Source organism: Strix aluco, chromosome 5 (assembly GCF_031877795.1).
Source record: "Strix aluco isolate bStrAlu1 chromosome 5, bStrAlu1.hap1, whole genome shotgun sequence".
NCBI classification, from domain to species: Eukaryota; Metazoa; Chordata; class Aves; order Strigiformes; family Strigidae; genus Strix; species Strix aluco.
Window position 1 is genome coordinate 77070819 of NC_133935.1, and position 27399 is coordinate 77098217.

The following is a 27399-nucleotide window of genomic DNA, read 5'->3' on the forward strand; positions in this document are numbered from 1 at the left end:
TTCCAAACTGGATAGGAGCATTTGTCAATTTTATACATGTGCAGTTTTTATGTACATGTCCTTCTGCTCTTCTAACAAAACAATGTAATTAAACATTCAGATTTGCACTGCTCTTTGTCATACACTGGTTAAGTCTGGGGGGTTTGCCTTTGTTGAATTAACGCTATGTCGTTTTTAGTTATGTATGTAACAAGAAAACAAAAGAGTACTGAATGGAAATTATCTATTGATACTGTTGAAAGCAATAGCTTTCTTAAGGCTTCAAATATAAAGTCTGTTATCTATTATATATTTTTTCTCCCATAACTAGAAAACACAAGATACTGAGGTGTCCCCAGTTTCCTGGGAAGTGCTGATTACCTTCAAATCATATTGATAAAAATAGGAATTTCCTTTTGATCCCAGTAGGATTTATCAGTGACTGGTATCTCTGCAGAGCAGGAACATTTTTTTCAATCTTCTTGTGACATACAGAAAGTCATTGTTGGTCTGCAATGCTCAGGCTATACCAAGGATTCAACTGACAGCTAACAAAAGCCTAATTGATACTGTTTCTTCCCTAGAGTTTTTTATTTCAGTCAGCACACAGGATGAAGAGAGGAGAGTGCGCTGAGATGAAGTCAGACTATAAGCAAGGGAATGAATGGCTAGAAAAGCCCACAGTCTTTCAGATTTTCTTTGATTATTATGTCTGTGACTGCATCAAATACAAACTTGACATTCTGGGTGTCTGTAGCACATGTCAAGTGAGAATATATCTCTTTATCTTCTTTCCTTATGTTCAAGTCTAGGAATTGTTTCTTGATGTAATTTCCAGCATCTTCAAATGTATTTAGCCCTAGTGGAGAGCAAGGTAAAAGAAAGAGAAGACACATTTCAATTGGCACTTCCTCATAGCTGCTAAGAAACAATTTTTTTTTTTCCCATTTTTTTCGTTCTTTCATTTTTTTCTAAAGGGAATTAACTTCATGCATTAGATATGAAAATTTTGTGTCTAGACTGCCCACCTAAATTTAAATTTCAATGTCTAACCAGAAGTCCTTATTTCTGAAGTGAAATGCTTCTGAGTAAGTCAGTGTGAAACAGCTAACGACCTTAGAGAGATAGCAGAAAGTGAAAGACAAGAAAAAAGGAAGGAGCATAAATTCAAAGGGAATCAGGTAGAGAGCAGACAAAACTGGTGGGAAGTACAAAAATGAAGAGAGAAAGAAACGAAGAAGGAAAAAGAGAAAAATTCAGACACTTATCTATTCAGTCATAGTTTCTTGATGCAGCTTTTCTGCCTTTTGGTAGCAGTCCTTTAGAGCAGCAGCAGGTGTGACCGCTGGCACCTGACCTGGCTGCAGGTCTGGAGCGGGACGAGGCTGTTGGAGACGGGCAGCTGCTCAGAGCCCCGCTGGCTCCGTCCTGCCTGGAGCCGCAGGCAGTGCCACGTGGCACAGCTCCACTGAGTCTAGCCCAGGATATTGGATTATCCCAGTGAAGCACTGAGCAATTTTGGGTTGCTGTGTCCTTAGAAGGGAAGTGAAGGAGCTTGTTTGCAGGAAGTGCACAGAACCCATCTTATAATAATAATATTGCTTTAAGTATGCCTCATTCTGGACACTCCCTATACCAAATTAGGTTAATACTAAAATACGACAGATTTTGGTTTTTCTCCGGCACTTTCTGACATAGCCTCATATGTTGTCTTGCATCAGCAGGGAACAGCTGCTGGTTTTTATTTCCAGTAGCCACTACTGTGACATACAAAAAGACTTCCCTCATGGAATGGGTTTTCAAAATAGGGACAAAAATCTTGGATTCAGTTATGGTGTGTGTGAGTGATAAGCCACTGATTTGTACTGAAATATTGGCTGGATTCATCACACCACACTGCAGCCACTGAAACTTCTAGTCCTCTCAGCTTCCTCTACGACCAATGGATAGAAATAAGCATCTCCAGAGATGACCCCACCTGACGATAAGCATTGTGAGTAGCTGAGATGAATTGGATTCTGGCTATGTGTGTCCCATACCATTCTTTTGAGAGAAAGGCTAGATGCTTAGGTAAGATGCTTAGTATTTAAATGGTTATATATAGGTGACCTGAGTCAAAGTCTCAGTCTTTAATGCATGGCCTACACTAATCATTTGGATGTATTTTCTTCTGAAAACCCCGAACTTACCATTATACTCAGGAAAGCAAATACTCAGATGAACTTTCGTTATTTTCTCTTGAAAGAGGTCTTTTTTGTTTAGAAACAGCACAATGGAAGTGGCTGCAAAGCACTTGTGATTGCAGATGCTGTTGAACAGCTGAAGGCTTTCATGCATTCTGTTCTGTTGAGATGCAAAAGGTAAACATGAGAGACTGACAAATCTCATTCCCATATGTCATTTTTACTGTAATGTTCTTTACTGGCAAGAACCAATACAGCATAATAGCCTTTAAATGGTTATCAGGGAGCAGGAATAGTTCTGATATGCCATCAGAGAGTACATTAAAACTTAGCAGCAAAAAGGGTTGTTTGTCTCTTCTGACTCACCACTTCTTTATCTTCCACCAGAACCATGTCATAGGCACTGAGCGCAGCACAGAATATGATGCAAGTAACTCCCTCAAAGCAATGAATCCACTTTTTTCTCTCTGATCGCTGTCCACCCACATCAAACATCCTTTACAGAAAAAATAACATGTACAAAGTAAAGCACTAACTACTAAGGACGTAGTCATGCAGTTACTGTGCAGAGTGCAACTGGAGATGAGTAAAATATCCACATTTTCCAAATACTGGTCTGTTTCTATCCCAACAGGTCAAGGAGAACTATGTACTATTTTCAGCTTTGTAGTAGGCGTAAAATGGAATGTAAAGGCTTAAATACCTGCATATAGGAAATACATTCAGTACTTTCAGATGGCACTCTGTGTTGAGGAGGTGGAGCTCTGCATAAGAGTTCAGTGCAGGACTAAGCCCTGCAGGCAAGGATTTATTCAGGACAGAGTTCATACATGAAACACTGACAAAAGATCCTCAAATCCACAGTAATTTGTTACTTCTTAATTTTGCTTGTAGTGAACTGACACATTAATCAATAAGGCATACGAGTGGAAGCTGGTCACAGGTTGACCCACTGGTTATGTTTAATTGGTTGGTGTAGATCTGTGTTTAGTCATCTGCTAATCGCCCTGGTGCAGTCCCCTAGCTAGCTGTATAACCTGCAGCATGCGTTTGTGTGTGTGGATCTCTGCCCTATCAATCTCATTAGTTGCTGTTTAAGCAGCAATTCATGGGGAGCAGGAATCCATTTGTAGAAAGCAAAATGTAGGCCTGTCCTCTGCATTAATTTGCTTCAGTCTTTGCCAGAAATTACTACCTTTGGGTAGAGTCATATGAACTTTTTATGAACTCTTTATATGGGGTCCAAAGCCAACTGAGCATACCTGGCTGGGACCTTGTTAGGGACCTAGTTAGGGCCCAAATGAAATGGATCTGTCACCAAAACTACCATTTTTCTGCTTAGCACTAGCTTTAAAAATTCCCACTTATATTTTCAGTTCTTCAGTGATCAGGGAGAGGGCTTTCTTTTCACTATGTTTCTGATATAAAAGGTGCCAAACTTGAACATTTTTCAAGTGCATTAGAAAGGAAAAAAAACATGTACAAAATCAGATTTATCCTACCCTTACTTTTTCTGTTTCCTTGTGTGCATGATGTCTTTTTCCTGTGCTGCCTGTTGTTGAACTTAAAACTGTAAAACCTAACTCCCTATTGCATTATCTCTTCCTCAAGAAAATGCATGAGATCTTACTCTCTAGATGTATCTCCTGCAGTATCTGAAAATTAAACATAACTCAATTTTTATAGCAATGAAAATACTGGGATTCAGTATGAAAAAATCGTGTCAGTAATAAACAGAGTAAGAATAATTTGTTACTGAAACACCATTTTTTGCAGTATATTGATCTTCTGTTTTTTTCACCATCAACAATGCTGCTGATGGAAACAAAGGTTATTGTTTATCATTTTTCATCCTTCTTAGGAGAAATGAAACCCTTCCCAATGCTCATGATGAACTATTTCTGCAGCTGAGGAGTAATTAGAAAATATTATTTGTTTTCTAGTATATTTCCTCTCTTTGTCTGATCATTGGATGTCTATAAATGTGAATTATTAGGAAATCAGAAAGCTGTTATGGAGCAAGGTTTTGAAAACAGTAATGGCATTCTTCCAAGCATATCTTCACTGAGTTCAGTATGCCTACTGAAGAGTGAGGTCAATATGAATAAAGCATCTTGACTTTTGGCTGTGATTAGTGGCCAAAAGTCACCTGCCACTATGCATCTTCCTTGATTTGTGGGATGTAACTCTGAAATCAGGGTTATGGGGGGAAAAAAAAATCTTCAAAATTTAGTCTTCAGTAGAATTTCACAAGCATACATAATCGTATGAATCTATATTCACTTCCTGCAAGCTTTTAGAATATGGCCCTGTGAATATTCATGAGAAGTCAGTTAAAACAGGACAAAATCAAGGCCAGAGGCAATGCTTATGGGCAGTTTTTGTTGTACTAACCTTAGCTTGCTTAGTTCTTCTCATGTCAACCCAAAACTTACAAGCACAGGTAAAACTGAAGTCCCTCTGTGAGTGGTAGAAAATGCATTTCCGAGATGACCTTTTTCTTTGACCAAGACCATCAAAGTTAGTCTTGAAAGCTCTATATTTTCCCATCACTGCTCTTGGAAATATTAGCTGCAGATACGGGACTAGCTCTATATTCATTTGTCCTAATGGTACCTATAGTGAGACCTGAAGACTAAAATCAAGCTTGCCTGATTTCAGTCAAATTCTTCCTAGCACATCAATAGAAATGACAGAAGGAGAGGAAAGAAGATCAGATCTTCTTTTAAAAATATTTAAGTATATTCTGAGCTCTGGAAATCAAAGTCAACATTGGTGAAATAAATTGAAGAGCACAGGAAAGCTAAATTACACTAAACCAGCAAAGTAACCACTAAGAAGATAGCAAATAACAAGAGCTGTTGTCTGTGCAAATGTAATTCTGTTCCCTGGAGCAGTACTGGGATTTAGACTTTTACTGCACAGGTACAAAATGTTTTCTGCCTCATTCAGTTCAGGAGAGGGACAAGTGTTTAGTGAATGAGGCATCTGTTGATGTTTTCTTTTTATCCATGTATGGCTTGTGACCCCAAGCCTCATTTACGTACATCAACCAAAACTTTGAATGTGGAAGTGTTCCTCTCTTTATAGATGTTTCTATGGTACTTATCAAACTAAGTGCAGAGTCATCAAGATCCCCCAGCTGTTTTGCATTGCTCTGGCAATGCAAAGTAGCAGTAATTGGCTGGTTAAGATGGATTTATAGCTGCTCTGCATCCCGATAGCAGCTCAAACCCCTCAGACTATTTTGCAGTGACTTTACCTAAAAGTGCCTAAAACAACCAACGAATTTACTCATGTAACACTACTGTGATGCATAGCAGAGAAGCTAAACACAGTGGGTTTTTGTGTTTGTGGTGGCATTAGGAGCCTTCCTCTTGTTTACAGGCACTAAGGCAACTTAATTCTCAGTTGTGCTGCATTTCAGTTGGACCTCGACACTGATTCTGGTACACTCTAATATCAGGATTGGTAGCATTCATGTCAAAGAAGGTTTACACTCTGATGATTTCTTTCTCCATCCTCATTTATTTTCTTATATAAACCATGACTGTAACTGAAGGTGCTCAGATTTCCATGGTATAAAGCTGATTGGCAATATGTTAATTGGAGAAAAAGAAGATGATGTCTGTGACATTACATTGTAGCCTTTGTGGATAAGTGCTGAATTTTCATGAGTGATCAGTGTATTAATAAGTGATAATAATTTATCTGTAGGACATCTACTTCAGAATCTTATTTTGTATATGTAATCTCTGTTGTGTGAAAGCATCTGTGTGGTAGCATGGATAGTTTGGGGGATGTTTAATTGTCACATGAGGAGAAAAAAAGAAGCCCAATGAAAAATGTAAAAGTTATAATGCTGGTGCTTTATATGTCTATCTCTGCAGACAGTTTCTTGTCTAGACAACATTCCTCAATATGCACCCCAGCCTTTAAATTAAGAATTAAATGGAATTCAGTCCATAGAGAAAAACGTTATAGAACACTGAAACTATCATAATTCGTTCAAATACATTTTCATGTGGAATTAGATGTTTTTAATTGGTTCACTGAGCATAACAAAATCTTGAGTATCTGAAAGTGTCAATTATTTTCAGTCAAATTTCTCAGAGACATTATTTTCAAGATTTTTTCCTGAACATTTTGCTATTCATCTTAAATGAGCATGAAGGCATGCATGCTAATCCTGAAATTTCCCATGGGACAGAAATTATTATTTTTTTGCCAACTGTAATGCATTCCAGTGTTAAGAGCAGTTATTTCCGTTCTCAAAAGAAGAGAGTGAAAGGTTGAGAGTACATGCAAATTAATAGTCATCAAATGTTTTGCATGCTGTTAAGGACATTTAGGTAGGCAAATTTTGTAAATGTCACAAACAATTATTCAAATGGCAGGATACAAATAATGCTTTTTAGGCACTTATATATGTAAAAATGTCCTTTTAGAACCTGATATTCTGAGATCTCTTAATAACAGTCCATTATATGCTTAAAGTTGGAGTACTGATACTAAAATATCTTGCTTTTTTGGCTGTTTCAAAATATTACTGGATTCAAGGATATCACAGTGGGATTACCAATATTATAATAGGTCAATATCTTTGAAAGAAAATATTTAAGAAAGATAAAACCACAAAAAAGTGCTAAATATGACTTTCATACCTGAAGTTCAAATCCTTGAAAGAAAACTGAGTCTCTATAATCCCAGTTGTTTTCACTCGGGAGTGCAAAACATCTTGCTCACTAGGTACATAGTTCGGCATTGCTAACCTATCCAGATCATTGAGGTAACTAAGGAGAGTAAAAAGAAATGGTGATTGGTGAATTCAAAAGGTGAAATGAACATTACATAATCACTTCATATTGAGCCGCTTTAAAATAGTTTATGTAAATTACACATTTAAATACAATCCTATTGGGTTTTATACAACCTAGATCCACAATCCAGAGCCTTTCTTTTTTCTTTTTTCTTTTTTTTTTTTTCCTTGTATACAGACATGTGATTTAGTTGCATATAATAAACATCTTTCTGAGAATTTCAGTTCAGGGAAATCCTTATTTTCCTCAGGGATGCTAAAAAACCACCTTGTCAGGAAAGGGGTTTTGTCCATTTGCTTTCAGCAAGTGGGAATGGCCACCACAGAAGAAAAACTGCAAGCATCTTTCAGAAGCAGATTGACTAGAAGTCATCACAGCCTATCAGACCCATTGTAATAGTAACTTTCTTCCTAAGTGAAAGGAAGGGCATAATATTTTGGACGAATTCACATTTAGGGGCTGCTTTCCCTGCAGACCTGTCAGTTTACAAGAGGAAAGTACACGATAATTTAAAAAAAAAAATATATATATTTTATAATCAAATCCAGAAGCTTCAATCAAGCTGAGGACCCCCTCGGTTAGTATTCTCACAATCCCCTGAAAAAGAGTGGATTATTTGGTTTATGTCTGGTATACAGAGATAAAATCTGCATGAAACCAGGTTCCAAACCAGATCTTTGAAGACTGTTCTTGTCCTACTACCAACCCTTCTCCTGTCTCTTCCAGGGGCAGACAGCTTTCTTAAAATGGCTGGACAGAGCCTATGAATTGTACTGGCTGGTTTAGGAGTCTGTGTAAAGAGGTTATGAATTTCTATTTGTAGACTCTTGTCTCTGACAAGCAAAACACAGTCTTTCTAATGTTTATTAGGTTTCATGCCTTTTTTTCTTCTCTAACACAAAGTCTGCCCAGCACAAAGTTCTGCTGTACAGTTTAACCAGACAACTACCAAAACAAACCTCACAGCTCATCATCCTTGTCTGCAATATTTAGTACATCTGTAAGTAAAAAAATGAAAATAAAATTAATTTTAAAAAAGCTAGAGTCGGAAGATTTGTAAGTAATGATTGGTAATGGGATTTTCTTATTTTAAGTTGAATAGACTGAATCCACTCAGCAAGGAGCGCTGAAGTTCATCTGAGTAATTCAATGCTTTCTCATTATTTGAGTCTAGGAAACAATCTGTTTAGAAAAAAAGTGCGATACAGCTCTGGTTCTCCGAGTAGGGCCTGAGGCAAATTCATCTCAGCTCACCTTTGTGTAAGGCAGAAGAAAAAGACATCTTTCACTTTATAAACCATGCAAGTGCTAAAACAAACACTTGTATACAAAATTCATTATAAATTTATATTTTCTGATATAAAGTTATATATTCTGATAGTTCTTAGTCACAAATACATAAATTAAATTCAACACAGACAATTGTAATTGCATAAAAATTTAGATCAAGTTAATTATCTAGTTAATGGAGCAAGAGAGGCAACTTCAGATTGTTACTAGAGATGAGGGCAGCTCTAAGAGGACACAGGCCAGCTCTCCACTGGCAAAAGAGGGAACACAAACTAGTAGGTTAGTTTAAATGCTTGTTATTTCCTTGGCTTCAATTAGGTGACACAGATCCTACCCTGAGAGGCAAATGGCTGAGCAAGAAGCACCATGTACTACTGGTAGTTATACAATGACATTTAAGGTCACAATTTATAATCCTGATTTTTTCCCCTTCCTTACCCATTACTCCATCTTAAAACAGGATTAATTCCAGTTGAGTCTAAGGAAGAAATTCCAGCCAAATTTGACATACAGGGGATTTTCTATTATTCAGAAGATCTCATTTTTTTTCAATTAAAACACACATGGGAAAGGCAGTGATCAAACTTCATTAGCATGAATTAATAATGAAAAGACTCAGAGAAGATAACTTCAGAAAGTCAGAGTTTACACAGTACAAATCAATACTCTGTGTAGGAGCTGATTCACAGGAGCTGAGAAACAGAGTTTTGGTTTTAAAAGAAATTAAAATGTAGCATTAGATGGTTGATTGACTCTGGCTGATTTTGAACTGATTGTTAGAAGCCCAGCAGCAAGGACAAAATTAAGTTGATTTCAATGGTTCAGAGCCAAATGCAAGATTTTCAGAAGCATCAGGTACCAAAAGATGAAGACAGAGGATTAGCAGGATTTTTGGAAGTGTTCAAGCAGATGAAAAACATATCACTTGTTTTTAATGTAACTCCAGCAGTAAATAATAGTTATTGGCTCCTTTACAGTCTGTACTAGCTCCCTTAAATACTGAAACCCATTGCAGGTTAAAACATGACACAACCCATAACACTGAGAGGGAATTACTTTATACTAGCCTATCTTTTTAGGCAACAAAACCTCATCTGCCAGGCATAGTGTACACATTAGAGTGTTGTTAGCTGGTAAACAGGTAATATAATTTTTTTTCTGCATTAGGGTTGGTTTTTTTTTGAGGGAGGTTCTTTAGCTTTGTATTTTTTTTTTTTAATTTTGAGGAGTGTTTTTCCTTTTAATTATGATGACTGACTTGTTATGAGCTTTTAGTGCTGGGAACTGTAGTGTGGCCTGTCAGAAATGTTAGGAAGCAAATTACTGTGCTATACTATTCCTATAGAAATACAAGGCTGCCATAAAATACTGCCAAATCGGGCACAGATCAACACACGCAATTTTTTCTTTGTTTAGATATCTTGCAGAAAAGTCTTCATTCTTGTTTTGAAGATGTAAAGAGACTATGAATTTTTAATACTTTAATGGTATATCTCTTCTGCTGTCTACAATTAATGAGCTGTTACTGCCTTCAGTTTGCCTGGCTCCTGGCCCAGCCTCCGTTCGTGCCTTTCCCTGCCGAATAGAAGGAACACCCAACACCCCTTCAGGTGTCACCCAGCAGGTGCCCTTAGCCTGCAGGAGGAGCTGCAGGAGCAGAGAAACCTCTAACTGCAGATCTTGGAAGATGGACCTCAGCTGGAACAACCCTCTGCCCCAGGTCTAGAGTCAGACTTACGCACTCCAGGAAAACTCTGACCTGAAGGGAGGTGCCACTCCCTTCTTGGTCTTGTATGAGCTTAGGGAGAAAACAGCAGAGCAGGACCACAGTAGCCTGCAGGAACGACTGTAGAAGCAACCAAAGCAGGGAATCCTGAAGCATCTAAGCTTACTGACTACATCTAAGCCAAGAGATATACCCCAGCTGACTTCTTCGTGGAGTCAGAGATGAGCAGCTCTAGTCCCCTGCTTATCTACTTGTCACCTCCCAGGCCACAGAAAGAGATCTGGGGCTGTCAGGTTGGAGACCAGCTCCAGCTCCACTTGCCAAGGCCAGCTGGGTGCTGAGACGGTAACATCCCAGGGAACTCCTGTCCCTGCAGCCAGTTTAGTTTAGAGGAAAAAACTCTAAGAAAACTTTTTGTAGTCTTCTCCAGACATATGTTTAGCAGCTTGAAATGTATACATTAAAAGTACAACTCTAGGTAAAACCTAAGCCTTTGACAATCTTAGAATTACCTGAAGAAGGAGTAGACTTTTTTTTTTTTACAGTTTAAGCAAACTGGTGGAAACATGTTGTTCCTTGTTTTCACTTGTTTCCTTCATTTAAACATTTCTACTATATTCTAAACAGCAAAAAAAAATCATTCTTTTTCAGGTTAACAAGCAATAATTTTTGTAAGCATGTGAGGAAGAGTTCTTGTGCAAGCCTTCCTCTGCTGTCCCTTACAGTAATAGCCAGCTGATCAGCACCTGCAGCTGGTGCCACCTACTAGGCTGCTGAGTCGTTGAGCTGGTACTCCGCTGCCCTTGCGAAGCAGGCCTGGGTCCCACTGTCACTCCACAGTTGTTTGATGAGTTCGACCAATTCAGAAGGCATGTCGCCATCCTCCAGAGTTGTTGCCATGGCACACAGCTTCCTTTCATCTTCCTAAAGAGAAATTTCAGTAAGTATTGTGCAAGAGCACTGTGCCCCTCCATGTTCTTGAAGGTGTGCTTGGTTTACAATGAGTTGCAGGGGCAAAATTTCTCATTTTCACCAATATTTTCCAGGTAGCTGTACTTGCCTGTGCATGTAAGTATCCTTTTACAAGCTCGCTTCCCTTTAGTTAGTGCCAAGGTTAGACTTAAATCATAATACACAGGGTTTTCCTCTTTTTATTGTTTTGTTTTGTTCATATAAAGGCTCAGTTTCATCTTACCATAGATGTTCACAAAAGGTCCAACTTGGAAGGAAGGCTTTTATTGTAAGAGAGAGTAGTGGCGTATCAAAAACTAAATTAAAAAGGATATTTAAAGCTTAAACATACTATAACTACATCAAAACAGAAATATCTATCTAAATATATTTTTTAATTTATTTGGAAGGAAAAATTTCTAGCTTTAGGCCACAGTGAGAAATGTGGCAAAGTGTATATAACTAGTAAATGCATTTCCCATAGGTTTTTTTTTATTTGGGGAAGAAGAAATCTGTAATTGAATAAAATCCCAAATACTTTAAATATATTGTTCTGCAATTTATTCCTTTTGCAGTCAATCCAAAAAGACTTCAAGTAATCTATTTCATTAAAAATAATTCTTTTCAGTGGTTAACAGCTTAGGCATGTACTGTAAATAAAGAGCATGATTGAAATAGGGTTATTTGATATACTGTCACAGCAGTGGATAATTATAGAATATAATTCCTTCCTAGCCATATAAGTAGACAACTGAAGTGACTTGCAGTCAATAGTTGCAAAAGTATAAATGGATTCTGACAGACACTGTTTTGTCAGGGAGTATGTTTTATTCAAAAATAGAAAACATCTCCACAATAATTTGTAACAAATTTGTTTTAGGAATATACTATATCTTTGTGTTTCAATAGCAATTGCACTTTATGGAAACTTTGTAAAAGTCAGAGGCTGATCAAAAATAAAACCCTGCAGGTTTTCTAGAATATTGGAGAAATTTACTTAGCATGGAGAAAAAGAAAAAAAAGGGGGAAATAACCACTAAAGAATTGCTTTCATTTGAAAGAGTAAGGAGGACAGCTGAACAATTGCCCTTCTACATTAAACACCACCAGCTCTGTTTACAGCCCCATCCTCTCGCTCAGTGCTGGGATCAGCAGAACTGAGTCGCTTTCTTCTACGTGCCCCTTGTTTGTCTCCAGGTCTGCTCTCCAGGCCGCACACTTGCTCAGCTTCAAGATAAGAGTTGCAATGTTCTCTCCTTCAAGATATCACATATCATTGAATGATTATAGCTATCTTCCTACAATGTTGGATTTGTGGTTGAAATAGCCTACAAAGAGAAGCCTTGAGCTCAGAACCTCCAGATGTACGGTAAATGTTAATTAATTATTATGCAAAAGGTGGCAACTGTGGATTTTGATGCTTATGTAAAAAAGGAAGATAGTTACAGGCTGAGTTTATCATAACCCTGATTTATATAACATTTTGTTCCTCTCTGGCTTTTAGACAGACTTCAGATGATTTTCATATTAAAAATAGATTTCAATGGCGTTTTAGGAAATAAAAAATACCTCTCTCCCCAAAACAGATGTTGTTCAAAATTACATGCTGAGGCACTTTCAGGACCACTAAGAGGTATTTGCAGGCAGTCCTGGAACATGGATAAACCCATTGTTTTCAGGCCCAAGATAAGCCTAGTCTTTGGGCTAGACAAGCTAAATCTGGACCAGAAAACAGCACGAACAAAGTCCAGCTGAAATCAAAGCTTATTTCAAAACAACTCAAGCTTATAAATGGCTTATGATTTTACAGAAAATATAAGCTAAGTTTGGTTTTGGAAGAAAGGGCAATGTTTAGTGGCGATTCAAATAAATGTGACCTAAATTTCTGTTTTCTTTAAAACTGACATCCAGGTTGCTCTTGTGTGGTTCTGGGGGAAAAGAAGACAGGCACTGCAAATATTTTATACAGGTGTATTCAGCTGTATTCCTAGAGGCCTATTCTGCCAAGGACAGTAAGAGTGGGCTTACTGTACTATAAGTGATAAACTTACAAAATCTGTATTTTCTGCATTTGGTTATATATAATGCTATGAAATTAACTGGGCTATTTAAGAAAATTTTTCAATTACCAGTTCCCCAGACTGTGAAATCCCTTGAAAACAATATCTATGAACTGGCATAGATGATAGACGATGAGTGAACACGTATAAGCCTCTCAGAAAGTTTGGCAGGGCTAAGAAAAGAGGCTGAAGTACCGGGGCACAGGCAGAACATATCTCAATTGCAGATGGCCAACAGAGTCTGGACCACATAGTGGATATTAGGGGCTGAGCCAGGACCTGTGGCTAGGTGCTGCAAGGTTCTGCTGTCTTAGGCCATATAGACTGGTAGATGGGTCCTTATGCAGTACACATGTCTATCACAATTGAGGAGATGGGCCAAATTCAGCACATTCACATGGGCCTATTTTCTGTGTGCTGCTTTTTGGCACTGTTAACGTTTGTTTGAATGACTTATATTCATGGACCCTTAAAAGAATACAGGAAGAAAACATTTAGTTTCTATTTTGTCAAATGACTATATGAGCTTTAGTAATCTCTGAAGCACTTATCATTTTTAGGTCAAAGTGCCACATGTCAGTGTAATGAAATGTAGACTTCTGGAACAAGAGAGCTCTTTCAGATAAGCAGATGTAATTCCCTCCAAGATAAACCTCTAGGGAATAAGCAGAATTTACCAAAACTGGAACCAGCTGATATTCTGACAGGCCTTTGAGAAATTCTCAGCAAGGTCTGAATTAAAGGCAAAAGACTAAATCATTGCACTGAGAAGAAAAGTATGTGGTTTTCTTTTACTTCTGTTCCTGAAAATTCAGTGTGACTGCCAGAAGATAGCAGGTCTTCTTACTGTGGCTTTTCCTCTATGCGCTTGTGCATAGGATTGCTGACTGCGTCAGGAAGGTCAGACCCCACTTCTCTGTGGTGCCAATGCTCCAGTACTGCATCTGTATAACGAGGAGGTCTCTGCTCCAGGAGCAATGCCAAACTGAAATATTCCCAACATGTCTAGATGACTCTTCCTTACATGGCTGAGCCCCAAGATTTATTCACAAAAGGGTAATATTTATTACATTTCCCAATAGCAATAAATGACTAAGCAGCTAGGAAAAGGTTCTTTTTTCTGCTTTCTTATGTCTTTGCAAGTTGAACATTTCTTTTGTAACAAATAAAATGGCAGTTTATGCAAAGATTGGACCTCAGGCATCAGTCTTGAGAAAATAAAAATAAGTAAAGACATCTTGTCACGCATAACTCAAGCAGTACTTAGTTTCCACTGTCATAAAGCAAATACTGAACCCTCTTTGTTCTGCTAGTCTCTACTTTTACATTACAAAAAATTGTATTCTAATGCCTGTTTCAAGAGAAAAGGTGTCATACTCACAATTCTAGCTGGGTTTTCATAACTGATTCCTAACTTAGTCATTGCTTTCACAATAGACAGGATAGACTGCACTGCGTTACTGTAAATGACAGGTCTGAACTCCATGCGTTCCTGGTAGGAGAAACCATCTTTATGGATGATCCTGGTGCAAAAATAGAAAACAAAAGGTTTATGGGATGCATTAAAAAGAAAGTAATGAAAAATTGGATCAGATGCTTTTGTGGTCAGCATGAGAAAGAACTGAATCCATCTGGCCTTTGGAAAAGCATTTATCAATGGTTGATCTGCCTATTCTGCTGGAACAGGTAAACAGTTTCTGCAACTATGTGAGGTTAAATTTATGAGGTTAGGTTTTGACTTCTCAGTCTGAGTGAATAGGTATTGGTTTTTTGCCTTCTGGGTCAATATAAGATAATGTGTGAATCCAGAACAAGACCCAGGCCCATTCCTGTGGATACAGGGCAAGATGCATAGCTGTACTTAGATCCCAAATCTTTTATTATTGGAATCTACATTGTTAGTCATGGGCTGTCACACTGATTGTTTAATCATTCGCATTTTTATCCAGAATCCTACATAAAGTAGAAAAATGATTGCAAAAAATATTTCTACATTGTGAGGTACTTCTTTAAGAAAACAACAAAAAAATCTTTAATATTTATTTGTACATCAGTTACAATTTCTAGTTCTTGCAAGTTGTTACTGTTATTATCTGCAAGCTTTGGGGACATAAATATTACTCCAGAGGATTTGACCTATATTCCAGAGGACAAAGAACCTTAGCAGTTAAATTCATTTAATCTAATTCTGACAGAGGAATTATAATTTCATAATCCTCCTTGACTGGAGAATGGCATGTGATTAAAGTTCTCCAAGATTAGTGTGCAGATTATATCATGACTCAGAGACATCTTTTTCCATGAGTTGTGAAAAAGAATGAAAACTTCACCCATGTGGCGTACTCTCAATGAACAGATACCAAACTGCTTTGGCTGCTGCTGGAACCAAGGCTCTGTTTTTCCTCACCTCAGTCGTACAGAGGTGAAGACCAGGTTATTAAACAACTAATTTCTGGTGTTTGTGTCTTGTTTTTTTCTCCCTGTCTCTTGCCAGAGATACAGTCAGGACAGAGCTATACAAGCAGAAAGGGGCGACGTGAAAGGATCTGACAGGTTAGCTCAGAATGAGTATGTGTGTGTGTCTTGGGGAGACTTTCTTTCACGGGAAGAAGTCAGTCCTGTCAGAAAATAATTCACTCACAGACACATGCACAAAACCCAGATCACAACTGAATGTGTCTTAGCATCTCTCTGACTTGTGGATGTCAGGAAATTCAAAAATTTCATTCTTGTGTCTGTAGAAATAGCATCTGTAGGAAAAAAGGGTTCTCTAAATGTTTCTCCAATCACTTCTATACCAGGCAAAACTATAAAGTGTTTTGAAGCTTTGTTTTTTTGAAAGCTGTTTTCAGCATAAATTCAAGTGAATCTGCAAGATTCAAAGGAATCCTATTGAACTTGGGAGAAAGAAAAAGGGGATCTGTGTTATGCAGTCTGGTATACTAGTGAACCTCTTTTGCCATCCTCTGAAATATCCATGTATCCCTGGGTCAACACAGTGATTTGAATGAAATAATAAGAATTGTTCAGAGGGGAGGCTTATTCACTTGGAGGAGTCTAATGTAGTTCCATCAACAGTGCACTGGATAATCTGGTTTGCTGCTTGGGCAAAACAGGACATTAAGCAGTGTCCTATCTGTGAAGCACCACGGAGCCCAGAGCTCCCCACTGGTGTAGGTGGCCTCCTTTAACAGGTCAGATCACCTCTAACAAGAAATAATTTCAGTTGCCATCATGTTGAACCTTGTACTGGTACTGAAGCATATTCTTCTCACTCTTACCCCTACTATCTGTGAAAGCAGCAGCTTTCTATAAATAATGGAGTGAAACACATAGAAACTCAAACCCCATGGAGTACATGAACTTGGTTTAGCTACTTTGTGGGTCTCACAGTGGTGGCCATAACAGAATTTCTGGGGAAAATGGGTGTTTTGCCTGTGGCTGCAAAAATCTGAGATGAGAGAGAAGGAAAGGCCCTAACAGTCCACAAATGGCTATTTTATATTTTCATGCTTCCCCTTTGAAGAAAAAAGGAAGGAAGAAAATATGAGATTCTGAAATAAATCTGGATTCTGTAATTACAGAAAGAAAACTTGGTTTTGCTTGAGGCTTTTCATGGGTTCCTTTGTTTCATTGTTCTTGTTTGTTTTTTTGTTTTTTTTTTTTTTTTAATAATATATTTATGTCCTCTGGCAGAAGGTATGTTAACCAGTGTATTAAATCAGTAGTGAATTTTGCTGCTTTTATTAAAGATCAGTCATTGTTAAGGAAGGATTGTAAAACAGACTGACATCTTGTGTGACCAGAAGGAGTATTTTAGGAAATGGAAAATTTTGTTTCCTGATCCTCCTTGAAAAAATACACAACCTTTAAAAAATAAATGCATAATGCTGAAGGAATAGGTGTTAGGCTACCAGTCATAATATCTAAATTATATTTCTATTGGAGGAAAAAAGTTCGTCTCCTGTTTTTTTTCACAAAAGGAGGGCTTCTTACCAGATAGGTGGAGCTGATTTAGTCTTATCAGGCATGATGAGTTATCAAATATTTTGTTTCCTGTTTTTCATTTGCTGAATTATTTGTAGTAGGTTTGTGGTGCTAACTTAGAGCATAGCACAGAAATACTCGGATACTTGGATTTTAAAAAGTTAGATCACACACTGGAAATTATCTAGTCAGAAGCACAGAGCTCCAGAGAAGCTTATTTTTTTTTCCTTTTTAGTTATCCCTCATAACCATCCTAGCCTTTTTAGGGCCTTGCAGCATATCTATATTTTGAGCATCAGAAGACATTGTGCAAAGCTTAGTGGAAGGATTTAAGTTTGATTGAAGTCTTCAGTCTGGAAAGAATGAGGTTTATGAATTAGAAAATTATATTACTAGTAGTAGAATTACCCCAATTTTGGTGGAAAATTGTATTTTCAGCAAAATCACTTCTTTTGTAAGCAGCTACCAGTCTTCTCCAGAAAATTGTATACTTCACTGAAAAAATTAATAACTGAAATTGATTTTTTTACTGAAAAATTTCTCTTTTTTAAAAAAAAAGTCCTTGGTTGTGAGAGAAAGATAATTTTATATGAAAAATGGTAATGTTCATGAACAGTTTTATCATAAAATAATTCATATTTGTGATCAGGTTGACAGGTCATAAATGCACAGGGTTTTAAAGAAAACTCTCAGCTTTGCAGTTTTCTGCCCCCTCCTTGATGCTGTTAAGGGTTATCAGCCTTCTTAAAGTGCTCAATGCAGAGGAATATCTTTAATCTGCTTCTACTTGGGGAAGCTTTCAGCACAATATATTTTAATGGTTTGCTGAATAAGGAGGGTCTCCTGAGAACGCAAAACAGATACAAAATTGTCCACCATTTTACCAGATCAAAAAAGTTAGCAAAGTATTTGATGGATGGTTCTGATTCTGTCTTATTACAAAATGAGCTGATTAATAGTAGAAAATTGCTTCTATGACATAACATTTTCTACTTCACTCTTTAAAATGCATTGGTGCGGATATGAAATAGTTAGAAGAACTTAAATTTAGAATAATATTGCTGATTTTGTAACACAGTCCGATTTTTACACTGGAAGAGATTGGTGCTTACAAAGTGGGGGTGTTGTCTAGACAGTTACAATGCCTGCATATTTTTTTTCTGTATTTAATAGACAGGTCTAGGAAGGAGACCTGGACATTGTCTATGAAAATAAGGCTAGATACAACAGCAATATTTTAGCAGGTTACACGGTAGAGGAAGATTTTTGCTGCCTGTATGAGTATGAGCTCTGGAACTCAGGTGGATTATCTGTTTAAACCATATACATGATTAGTGTTTTGGCTACCCTTAAAAGAACAACACGAATGATTTTTATTATAGCCTGGTTTACATATGTAAAACTGTTGTGATAGTAAATTGTAAATGGGGACACATGCACACAAACTTGACCTTCCTCTGAAGCCAGGGGAAATAAAGCTGCTGACTTCAATCTGTGTGGCACCCCATGCACTTTGAACAAACGTCTACAAGTATTCTTGCAGTAGATTTATGGTGCAGTCACAAGATATTCCTAATCAGATATTCAGTCCAAATTTGAACAGGGATTTCTGCATTTGAGCTTGTACAGCCTGTTTCTTCCCAGATTGATTATTGTATGAAAAATTTTTGGCGTGCTACTTCCCGTGCTAAAAGCAGTTCTCATGATTGTTCCTACCCATACTGGGTGGCGGGTAGCAGCTGCTCACTGTGTAGGCTGGTGGCTAAAAGTGTTCTCACCTGCCCTGTGGGAGACCTGAGAACAATCTTTCTGACCACTGGCAGGGGCTGAAATAAGACTGTGGAGACCAAGAACCCAGTCTGGGGGAAAAAAACACAAAAGACTTTGCACTATTATACAATGTTTGCAATATTATACAATACTTCAGTATTTTCTCTTGCAATCCAGTAAAATCAAATGAAACGAATAGGGACCAAATTAAAATTGAACAATGGGAGATTATTCACATCATATGTAATTAAACTGTGGAACTACTCGCTGTAGAATATTTTGAATGTTATTATTTCACATTGGTTCAAAAAAGATTCAGGAGAAATGTAGGCATGAATTAAGTGAGGGCTATTAAACACAGTGATGCTGTCTCTGGTTCAGGATGCTGCCTGAGTCACAGATCAGCAGATCCTATCAGGCTGTCCAGTGCAAGTGTTACTGTGTGTTTGCTTGTCTGGTTTGATGATCTTCTGAAAACATCCTTCATTAGCTACTGCAAGAGGTGCGATGCCAGGCTAGATGGAGCTGCCATGGCTGGTTGTCTTATACATTCATGTTCTCACTATAGTACTGTGACTCCTACCAAAGTTAATGAAAAAGCTTCCCTGGTCTCCAGGAGGGAGCTGGACAGTGCATGATTTGATCAGACAGAATTAATTACCAATCCAGCTGTGTGTCTTAGTCACTTTGTGTTTTTCTTTATGTGGTTGAACGAGAACTTGATTTTAATGATTCAAATAAGCATAAATATTTTAAGAAGACATTAGCTAGATAGCTTATACTACAAATACCAAATTCAACAGCTGATATGAATATTCATATACTTACTTCATTTGCTTTACAATAGTGCTCTTTCCTGACTCTCCAGCACCTGCAGAAGGGGAATGTTGAGAAGGGGATATGATTGATATATGAATAAGTATCAAGTATTAAAAATAACTCTCTAGAACACAGAATTTTGTACCTATGAAGAGACATACAGATGTTTTAGATCTGCATTGTTCTAACTATAATTCTCCCTAGTGTCCATTCAGACTTAAAAAGACTGAAATCTTGATAAAAGTATTAATTCTGAAAAGGAAAGGGGCATTTGAAAAGAAAGGAACATTCAGTCAGTTAAGAGAAAAATACAGACTTTAATTATCAAGGAAATAAAATATGGGTCATATTTTGATTTCATCCCTGGTAGATGGGCAGAAGGATATGAACAAACTACAGCTTCTGACAGTGGCCAGTTCATTACATGATTTGTAGCTGCTCATTTAATGTGTATCATGATCTTCTGTAAGCCAAACCCACCAGTTCCATGGTCTTTAGCCAGCCTCTTTGAGCAACTGGAAAAACAGAGCATGGAGACTTGCATGGGGTCTAGCTCATGATGCAGAGGCAACACATGAGCAAATGTCTTGACACTGGTGTTTTGTCAGTTCCTCTGCCCTGTGGTCTTCTGCTATGAAGTAGTGTGGCTGGAAGTGAGAAACCTACAGAGCAATGCAACAGATCCAGCTTGGGAATGATTCTGCAGGAAATCCCTGTAGCTGGCAGGGAGGTACAGGCATTTGCTTGCACAGCCAGTTGCAGAACTAGGGATAGGTTTGGTCAGATTATGTACAATTAATTTTCCCTTATCTCATGGAAAGTGAGTAATCACAATGCAAACCTTCTCCATGGGAAATCAGTGCGAGTGACTATCGTCTTCTGTCAGTGAGAGTGATGAGGCTTGGCAAGAACTGCCAAACAAGAGCTGGATTTTGAAAGCACCTGAAGAGAGGATTTAATTTTGCTGTGAATCCATGGGACAGGATTCATCACTGCTTTTCTCTTTGCAGATTATCATTTACCTCACTGGACGGTGTCAAATACTTTTGACAAAAGAGGAAATCTGGGGCATAGATATTTTAACTGAGGGCTTCTCAGTGAATGGAACAAACTGATTACACACTTTCCAAACAGATTTTGTAAAGCTAATAACATTTAAATGACAAGGATTAATTTACTCAAATGAATCACAACAGAGAGCAAGCCATACGCAAAGCATTTTCTAAAACCATGATGTGAATGGCAGAAAGTGCAAGAGAAAAACGAGCCTATGCAAAATGGACTGATGCTGCCATCTGCCACAGTTTGGAAAAAATGCAAATTTGCTGTAGATAATTTACTATCCCTTCAATGCCCTTCTGAAGAACTTGGTAAAGCCCTATCAGCAAGGTGGCGTTTGCTACAATTTTTGTAGGGAAGAAAGCAGGCTGTGCTGTGAATTCATACATTCACCTGATGGAAAGATGCCAGGAAACATAATATAGAAATGAACCTCTCTTCCAGATCTGAAAGGCAAAGTTAAAATAGAATGGAAGGCATAATTTATATCTTTTGGGTGCATTTTTCTACCTCTGCTCATCTTTAATTTATGATCCAGTAATGTCTTTATCTAAACAACAGATAACTCTCAGACTTTGACTTCACTCCAGAGTATTGTGTTAGTCATAGCAGCATTTTCACCCCAGGAAGTGGGTCAGAAACAATTTACTTTGCACCTGCTTCCTTTCTTCCTTCTCCCTCCTGTGCAGCCTGCCCCTCTGGCCAGGACCCAGGGTGGGAGAGCAGGGCCAGGGCTGTGTTTCCACCACTCACAGTAGCCTTCTGCTTGCAGAAACAGTAGCACAAACGCATCATGATAGCCCTTACATGACTACACAGGGACCTGAAGGTAGCTTCTCTTTAGGAGGCAGTGAAAAGGACAATTATAATCAAGCCCATATTTTCTGAATAAAAGACGAGAATTTAGGCCAAACTTAGTCCTGTCATGAAGCTTGGAAAGTTCAACTGGCTTTTAAAAAGCTCTCTGTCACGGTCAAAATTTGTAGCTCACCTGATAGGAACCAGTAGTAATGTGCCATAGCCTGTATTTTGCATTTCACATATTTAAGATCTTCTAACTTTTTCAAATTTATCTCTGATTTCTCTGTCTCTATTTGGATGCTGAGTTTCCTTGAGATGGATAATGGCACAGAAAATAAAAGCACAGGAATCTCAGTCAATGCCTGAAACGCTGGCCCTGGTCCTGGGAGCTGAAAGATATCCCCACTGCCAGTAAGGTAGATGGATGTTTCCTCCCACACTTCTTCGCAGACACCGTGTTCACCATGCCTCAGGGCATGCCACATCCACCTTCAGTGAGGTGCTGTACACACAGCACTCTGACTGAATGTAACCTCTTCCCTGCAGGCCACCAAGGCATATAGACAAAGCAGAAATAGAGAAAAAAATGGAGGTGCCTTGAAAGCTGGTGAGAATCTCTCAAATTCAAAGGAGAACGAACCCAGGACCTCATCTGTAACTTGACATAACTGTTTTTCTAAGCAGAATTTGTTTGAATAGTTGTGGAAACTGGGAGAGTAGAAGCCCCTTTTAATATTAGCATCTGCTGAGCCATTGAACAAAGTTCTTTTTATATATTAAGCTGCTTTTGTCCCTCAGATCAAGAGCTATTATCTCTTTATTTATGTGGAAGTAAATTCTTGGTTTAGGGAAGTTTCCAGAAGTAAAGGTAAGAAAACAAAAAAAAAGACTACTGCCTGAATATTTTGTTTGAAACCTGTCACAAAAGCCACTGACAGTGATATAAACCAGCAAAAAACAGGTAAAAGAAAATCTTCAAATTAAAATTGGAAAAGGTATCAACACCTCTGCCTGAGCCTTTTCTGTGCCATTCAGAGCTCTGGAAACTGAACTAGACTGGAAATTATATCTTCCTGGTCCTCTTACCAAACTCAACAAACTTTCTCCATGAGAGAAAGAAACTAGAGAAAAGATGTAAGATCTAACGCTCTTGAGGGAATAAGGTCCTTAAATGCTGCTGTACCCTCCAAAAAAGCAAACCAGTGTACTCCAATCCATAGGATTATTGGGCCATCTTTGTGCTCAAAGTCTTTTCTTCCAGTGCAGGTGTATATAACAGGAATTTACGCCAGACTTCAGTACTACAGTAACTGATTCATTCAACTGGTTCTACATTCAGACTACCTATCAGAGTCCTCTTCTAGACAGTGGAGAAAAATATTTGCTACGAAAACTAAAACAAACAAACAGCTTCAATTTTTGTCAGCCTGAAGCAGATGTTTAAATTAAAGTAGGTGAATTGTGCCCTAAAAGTGACTATTTCTCATTGAAGAGTGCTGAGGATGACCAGCTCAAATAAGGGTTGAGTATTGTCCTGCCACTGAAAAATGTAGATAATGAGGCCATGCAGTAATACTTTGAAAAGAAATAAGTGAAGTTCAAAGTTTTAATTATTATTTAAGCTGAAGCTAGGTTCTTATTTCTGTGAAACATCACTGTGAGCATCAGCTGTTTTGGCCACGTTTGGAATGTGCCTGTACTTTGCACATAAATGAATTGCAAGCTGGTCTCCTACAAAGCATATAAACTGCATGTGATATGGTAGGCAAGATATGACCCTGATACAAAGGAAATAAATCGTTCACCTTGGAGTTTGTTCCAGACTCATAAAACAATCCAATTTTTTGGAAATATAAATATATAGAGGCTAGATTTGTGGACAAGGTGGAGGGATGGGATGGCCCTGACAACACAGGAACACCCAACACAGAGGACATAACCCTCCTGGCTCCTGGACAATTTGCGAAGAATGGCAGAAAGTTGCATAATTTTTCCCCTCCCCCAGTTTATACGTGTAGTTTTTATGTGCATGTCATATAAACTGTAAATTATCACCTCAATACAGATAATGTGCTTGCCCAGATCATGGAACTTAACTGAAACAAATGTGGAAATGTAGTGTTTTATTTTCTGGATATAATTTCTTTTTTTGTTAAGGGCCCTATTAGAGGATGCAGAGAGATTAGATATTAAATAATCCTCTCAGGAAATGGTCAGAATAAATTTTTTTTTTTTACATTTTAAGGGTAAGAACATAATGATCACACTGAAAAACTTATGATATACATATCCATTTTTTTTCTGAATATTTTCTACCAATCTGCCTACTGCAAAAGAAACAATGGTGACATCTGGTCTGTAACATGATCTGAATGACCAGAGACCTAGGACTAGGGTAGGACTAGGCTGGTTGGCTTGAATGGACCTGCCTTTGATTTATGTAGTGTAAAATTTGAATAATTTCTGAGATCAAAACAGACTCATGTTTTATTCACCCCTTGGTTTTTTAAGAACAAGAAAATTTAAGCTGTTAAGTCTATAATATTTTTTTTCTCTCTCCAACATGTTTTTTACCAAGTCCTTGTGATCTGTTGTAACAGTTCCCCAGGAGAAAAAACATTCCAAAATGTTACCTACTGACAAATGTGAATCATGTGTGACATGAATAAAGGAAGATATTGTAGAAATATATTCTATAAAGAAGACTTCAGTGAAAGTATTTCAGATTCAGATGATCATGTCTCATGAAAAGAGTGCTTGTATAGTTGATGAAACTGAAATATGTTCAGATTTGAAATGAATGAAATAATAGAAGTCTTTTTCACATAGCTTGCAATTAATCTCAAAGTATATAACTAAAGGTATCTTGAGACTGATACTAATAGTGTAGAAGACTGATTGTATACATTAGGAAACATTTAAAACTAAAGTCCTTAATACTAAATACATATGTTCTGGGAGGGGCAATTTATTTTGTGTCAAGACAGCCTCCAGTACTACTGCCAAGGCATGAACACTAGAAGATCAAAATATATTGTCAAACTGCTTATCTTTTAAATTCATCTTTATCTTATAAATTCCACTTTATCCTATAAAGTCCTCTTAGAGGATTTCTTACATCTTCCTCATGAATCAGTGTTGGATAAGGTCAGAGACAGGATGCTGGAGTAGATGGACCCTGGTTCTAACTTGATATGCCAATTCCTTTTTGTAAGAATATATAAAAAGTATTGAAACTTTGTGAAAGTTTAAATGAAAATATTATTCTGATTTTTGACTAACTCAAGCTTGCCTCAGAAGGGGCAATATTTTGTATTAATGTGGCACAGAAAATCTTCATATTCTGCACTGGACTGAAAAGCTTTGTAAACAGGAATCTGAATACTGATGATACATAAAGTGTATCAAACTGCTACTTTCCTATTATTATTTGAGAAACCTTCATGGTTGTGTTTTTCTCTTATTTCTATATTAACAATAGTAGATTCTCAACAGGTATAAATAGACTTTTTGCATAAGATACAAACCAACAGATTTAAGCCAATTTATCTAAGGAATCTAATAGTCTGAATAAATGTCAATTTAAAAGCATTTGTAAGCATTGCAGTTGTAATGAAGGAAAATATAGAAACATTTCAATGATCAAAGACTGGTTTTCTGTTCATTTGGAGAAACCAATGTAAACTCTCGTAACAGGTATTATACTGTTAGAAGAAAAATATTAAGATGGTGGCAGTGTTATTGTGCTCTTGGATAATTCTTGTAGGCTACACAGTACCATGGGAAAAAGAGAGAAAAATAAAGCTGTATCTAGAAAAAAAAAAAAAATTTCTTTCACCAGTACACCTGATGGCTGTTAATAGATTGATCATAGTGGGGATTAGAAGTAGTAGTCAGTGAGAATATTCATCTGTATTCATCTCATTTCATTACCTTACATTCCACTCTCCTCAATATAATTTTTATACATCAAAAAAAGTCATTCTAATTTACTTTCTGCTTCTGTAAAAAATTAAGTGCAACAGTTTGCAAAATAAAACATATCTATATCTTGTGACACCTGTGGATTTTCTGTGTAACCAGTTACCTCATTTAATCCTGCAAATGAATGCATATAGGTCCATGAAAAAATAAAAAGATAATTCTGTGCTACATTCTGTGTAAATAAGCATAGTAACTTTTATTCTAACAGTAGGTTCTCATTTCTCAAATCTTTTCAAAGTCAAGGATATCTAATATTTAAAATTGAATACATGCAGTGACATGGCCATTTCCAGCCTGTTCCTTCTAACTCCATTAGTGTCCACAACCAGAAAACATTTTGTGTGTGTATTACAGGATTGTCTTCTTCACATAAAACAGAGAAAAGTGGAAAATTCACTGTACTAAAATGTAATTCTAGAGCAAAAGAACCCCTCAATGGAAAAGCATTACAAGCAATTTTTACTCTATTTACCCAGCAGTAGTAGTTTGACTGTCCTGGCTTCCCTCTCTGCATCTGCCTGGAGTTTCTTTTCCAGTTCTCTGGATCTCCTGGCCGACTCCTTGCTCTCAGAACTGGCTCCACTGCCCATTTTGAGTTGTTAAAAATCCTCTCTTTGTCCAGATGATTTACTTCTTATCAGACTAGTTGCTTTAATTCAGAAGAAGGACAACAGCCTGTGCTTAAAGAAAATTTAAAAATCCCATTCAATCTCTGTGTTCAGCCTTCAAATCAAACGGTCCCTTTTCACCTGTCACATGATCTGGAGATGCTATAGTCAAGGATTTATATAGGGACATAAAAGCATACTGTTATGATGTCATAGAATTAAAATGATCCATTCAAGAGCAAAACCAAGGTATGGATACATCTCTGTCCATGTTCACACAGGTTCCAGCTTCACACGCTTCAAAGAATTGTACATAATGTCTTGAAACAATAAAATTTGGAATAACTCTGCTCAAGGAAAAAAAAAAATCAGCTTGTGAATCAGTGTTTATGCCCTGAAGCAAAAAAAGATTTATGTCTTTGAAGCATTTGCATATTCTATTTTCCATCTTTCTCAGTGGTTGTAGCTCTAAATATATGTATTCTTTATTTAAAAATGACAGAATTTGGATTTATATAATTAAGATATATTTTGCTTTCAATTATTAATTAACATGCAGACTGCTGCATTTTCATATTATGGTAAGTACATTTATTTTCTTGTAATGGTAATGGGTACTTTACTGCAATTTGTAACATCTTTGGGATACTCTTGTGTAGCCATTCCCTGAAGAATGTCTTTTCTATTTTTTAATGATCTTATTAGCAGTTATCTGTTTGGGCTGAAAGCACCATGCCATTTTGTGTAAGAAAGGACACAGGTCAGATTGTCCCCACTGATGGAATAATTTCATCTTAGTTTCTTCATAGTGCAGTAGTAATATAGAAGTTTTATGCAATACCATAGTACCTTCTTTTTGGTCCCTTCTCTTCAGATTAAGAATTTCAATAAAATTCACTAGTGGCAATACTATAATTCCAATATTACACTTTTTCACTTTATAAAGTATTTCAATTACATAAAACATACAAACATAAAATTATACTACAATTTTACAATCATTGATCAGTAATAGTCAGTAGCACTCTGACTTTACAGTAAATAAACTTATAAGGTTTAGCCTGGAAATAATGTTTAAGGGAAATATAAGCATACAGATCAGTCTGAGTGACGTTAGACATATTTTTAGGTCAGAAGGTAAATGAGGAAGAGGGCCAGACGCAAAGCTTTTAACTCATCCTGTCCTATAGAAGAAAAACTTTCCCGCAGCAGAAGTAGGTGGATACCAGATGTAACAGGAAGGCAACTGGTACTGGATGGGGAAGATGGGAGTGAGATGAATAAAGATCACGAGTCGTACTAATGAGTTCTGTGCCATTAGAGTAGGAGAGAGCAATCTTCTGGGAAAAGACAGGTCCTTTG

The 27399-nt window shown here is 37.3% G+C and overlaps 1 protein-coding gene across 1 annotated transcript; it reads right to left on the reverse strand.

Annotated features, from left to right (window-relative positions):
* Positions 1-647: 647 nt before the first annotated feature.
* Positions 648-26019, reverse strand: GNAT3 (G protein subunit alpha transducin 3). Its single transcript, XM_074825497.1, has 8 exons — positions 25902-26019; positions 19595-19637; positions 14391-14532; positions 10765-10922; positions 6827-6955; positions 2529-2658; positions 2169-2322; positions 648-838 (listed from the first exon to the last, which is right to left on the reverse strand). Exons 1-8 carry the CDS (start codon positions 26017-26019, stop codon positions 648-650), a joined length of 1065 nt encoding a protein of 354 aa, XP_074681598.1.
* Between the last annotated feature and the right edge of the window lie 1380 nt (positions 26020-27399).

Bases quoted from the DNA above. Each gene is read 5' to 3' on its own strand.
- GNAT3 (XM_074825497.1), bottom strand. From the start codon at position 26,019: ATGGGCAGTGGAGCCAGTTCTGAGAGCAAGGAGTCGGCCAGGAGATCC. The intron at 19,638-25,901 runs GTAAATAGAGTA...CCCCTTCTGCAG, and splicing joins AGTCAAACTACTACTGCTGG to GTGCTGGAGAGTCAGGAAAG. The intron at 14,533-19,594 runs GTAAGTATATGA...TTTTTGCACCAG, and splicing joins ACTATTGTAAAGCAAATGAA to GATCATCCATAAAGATGGTT.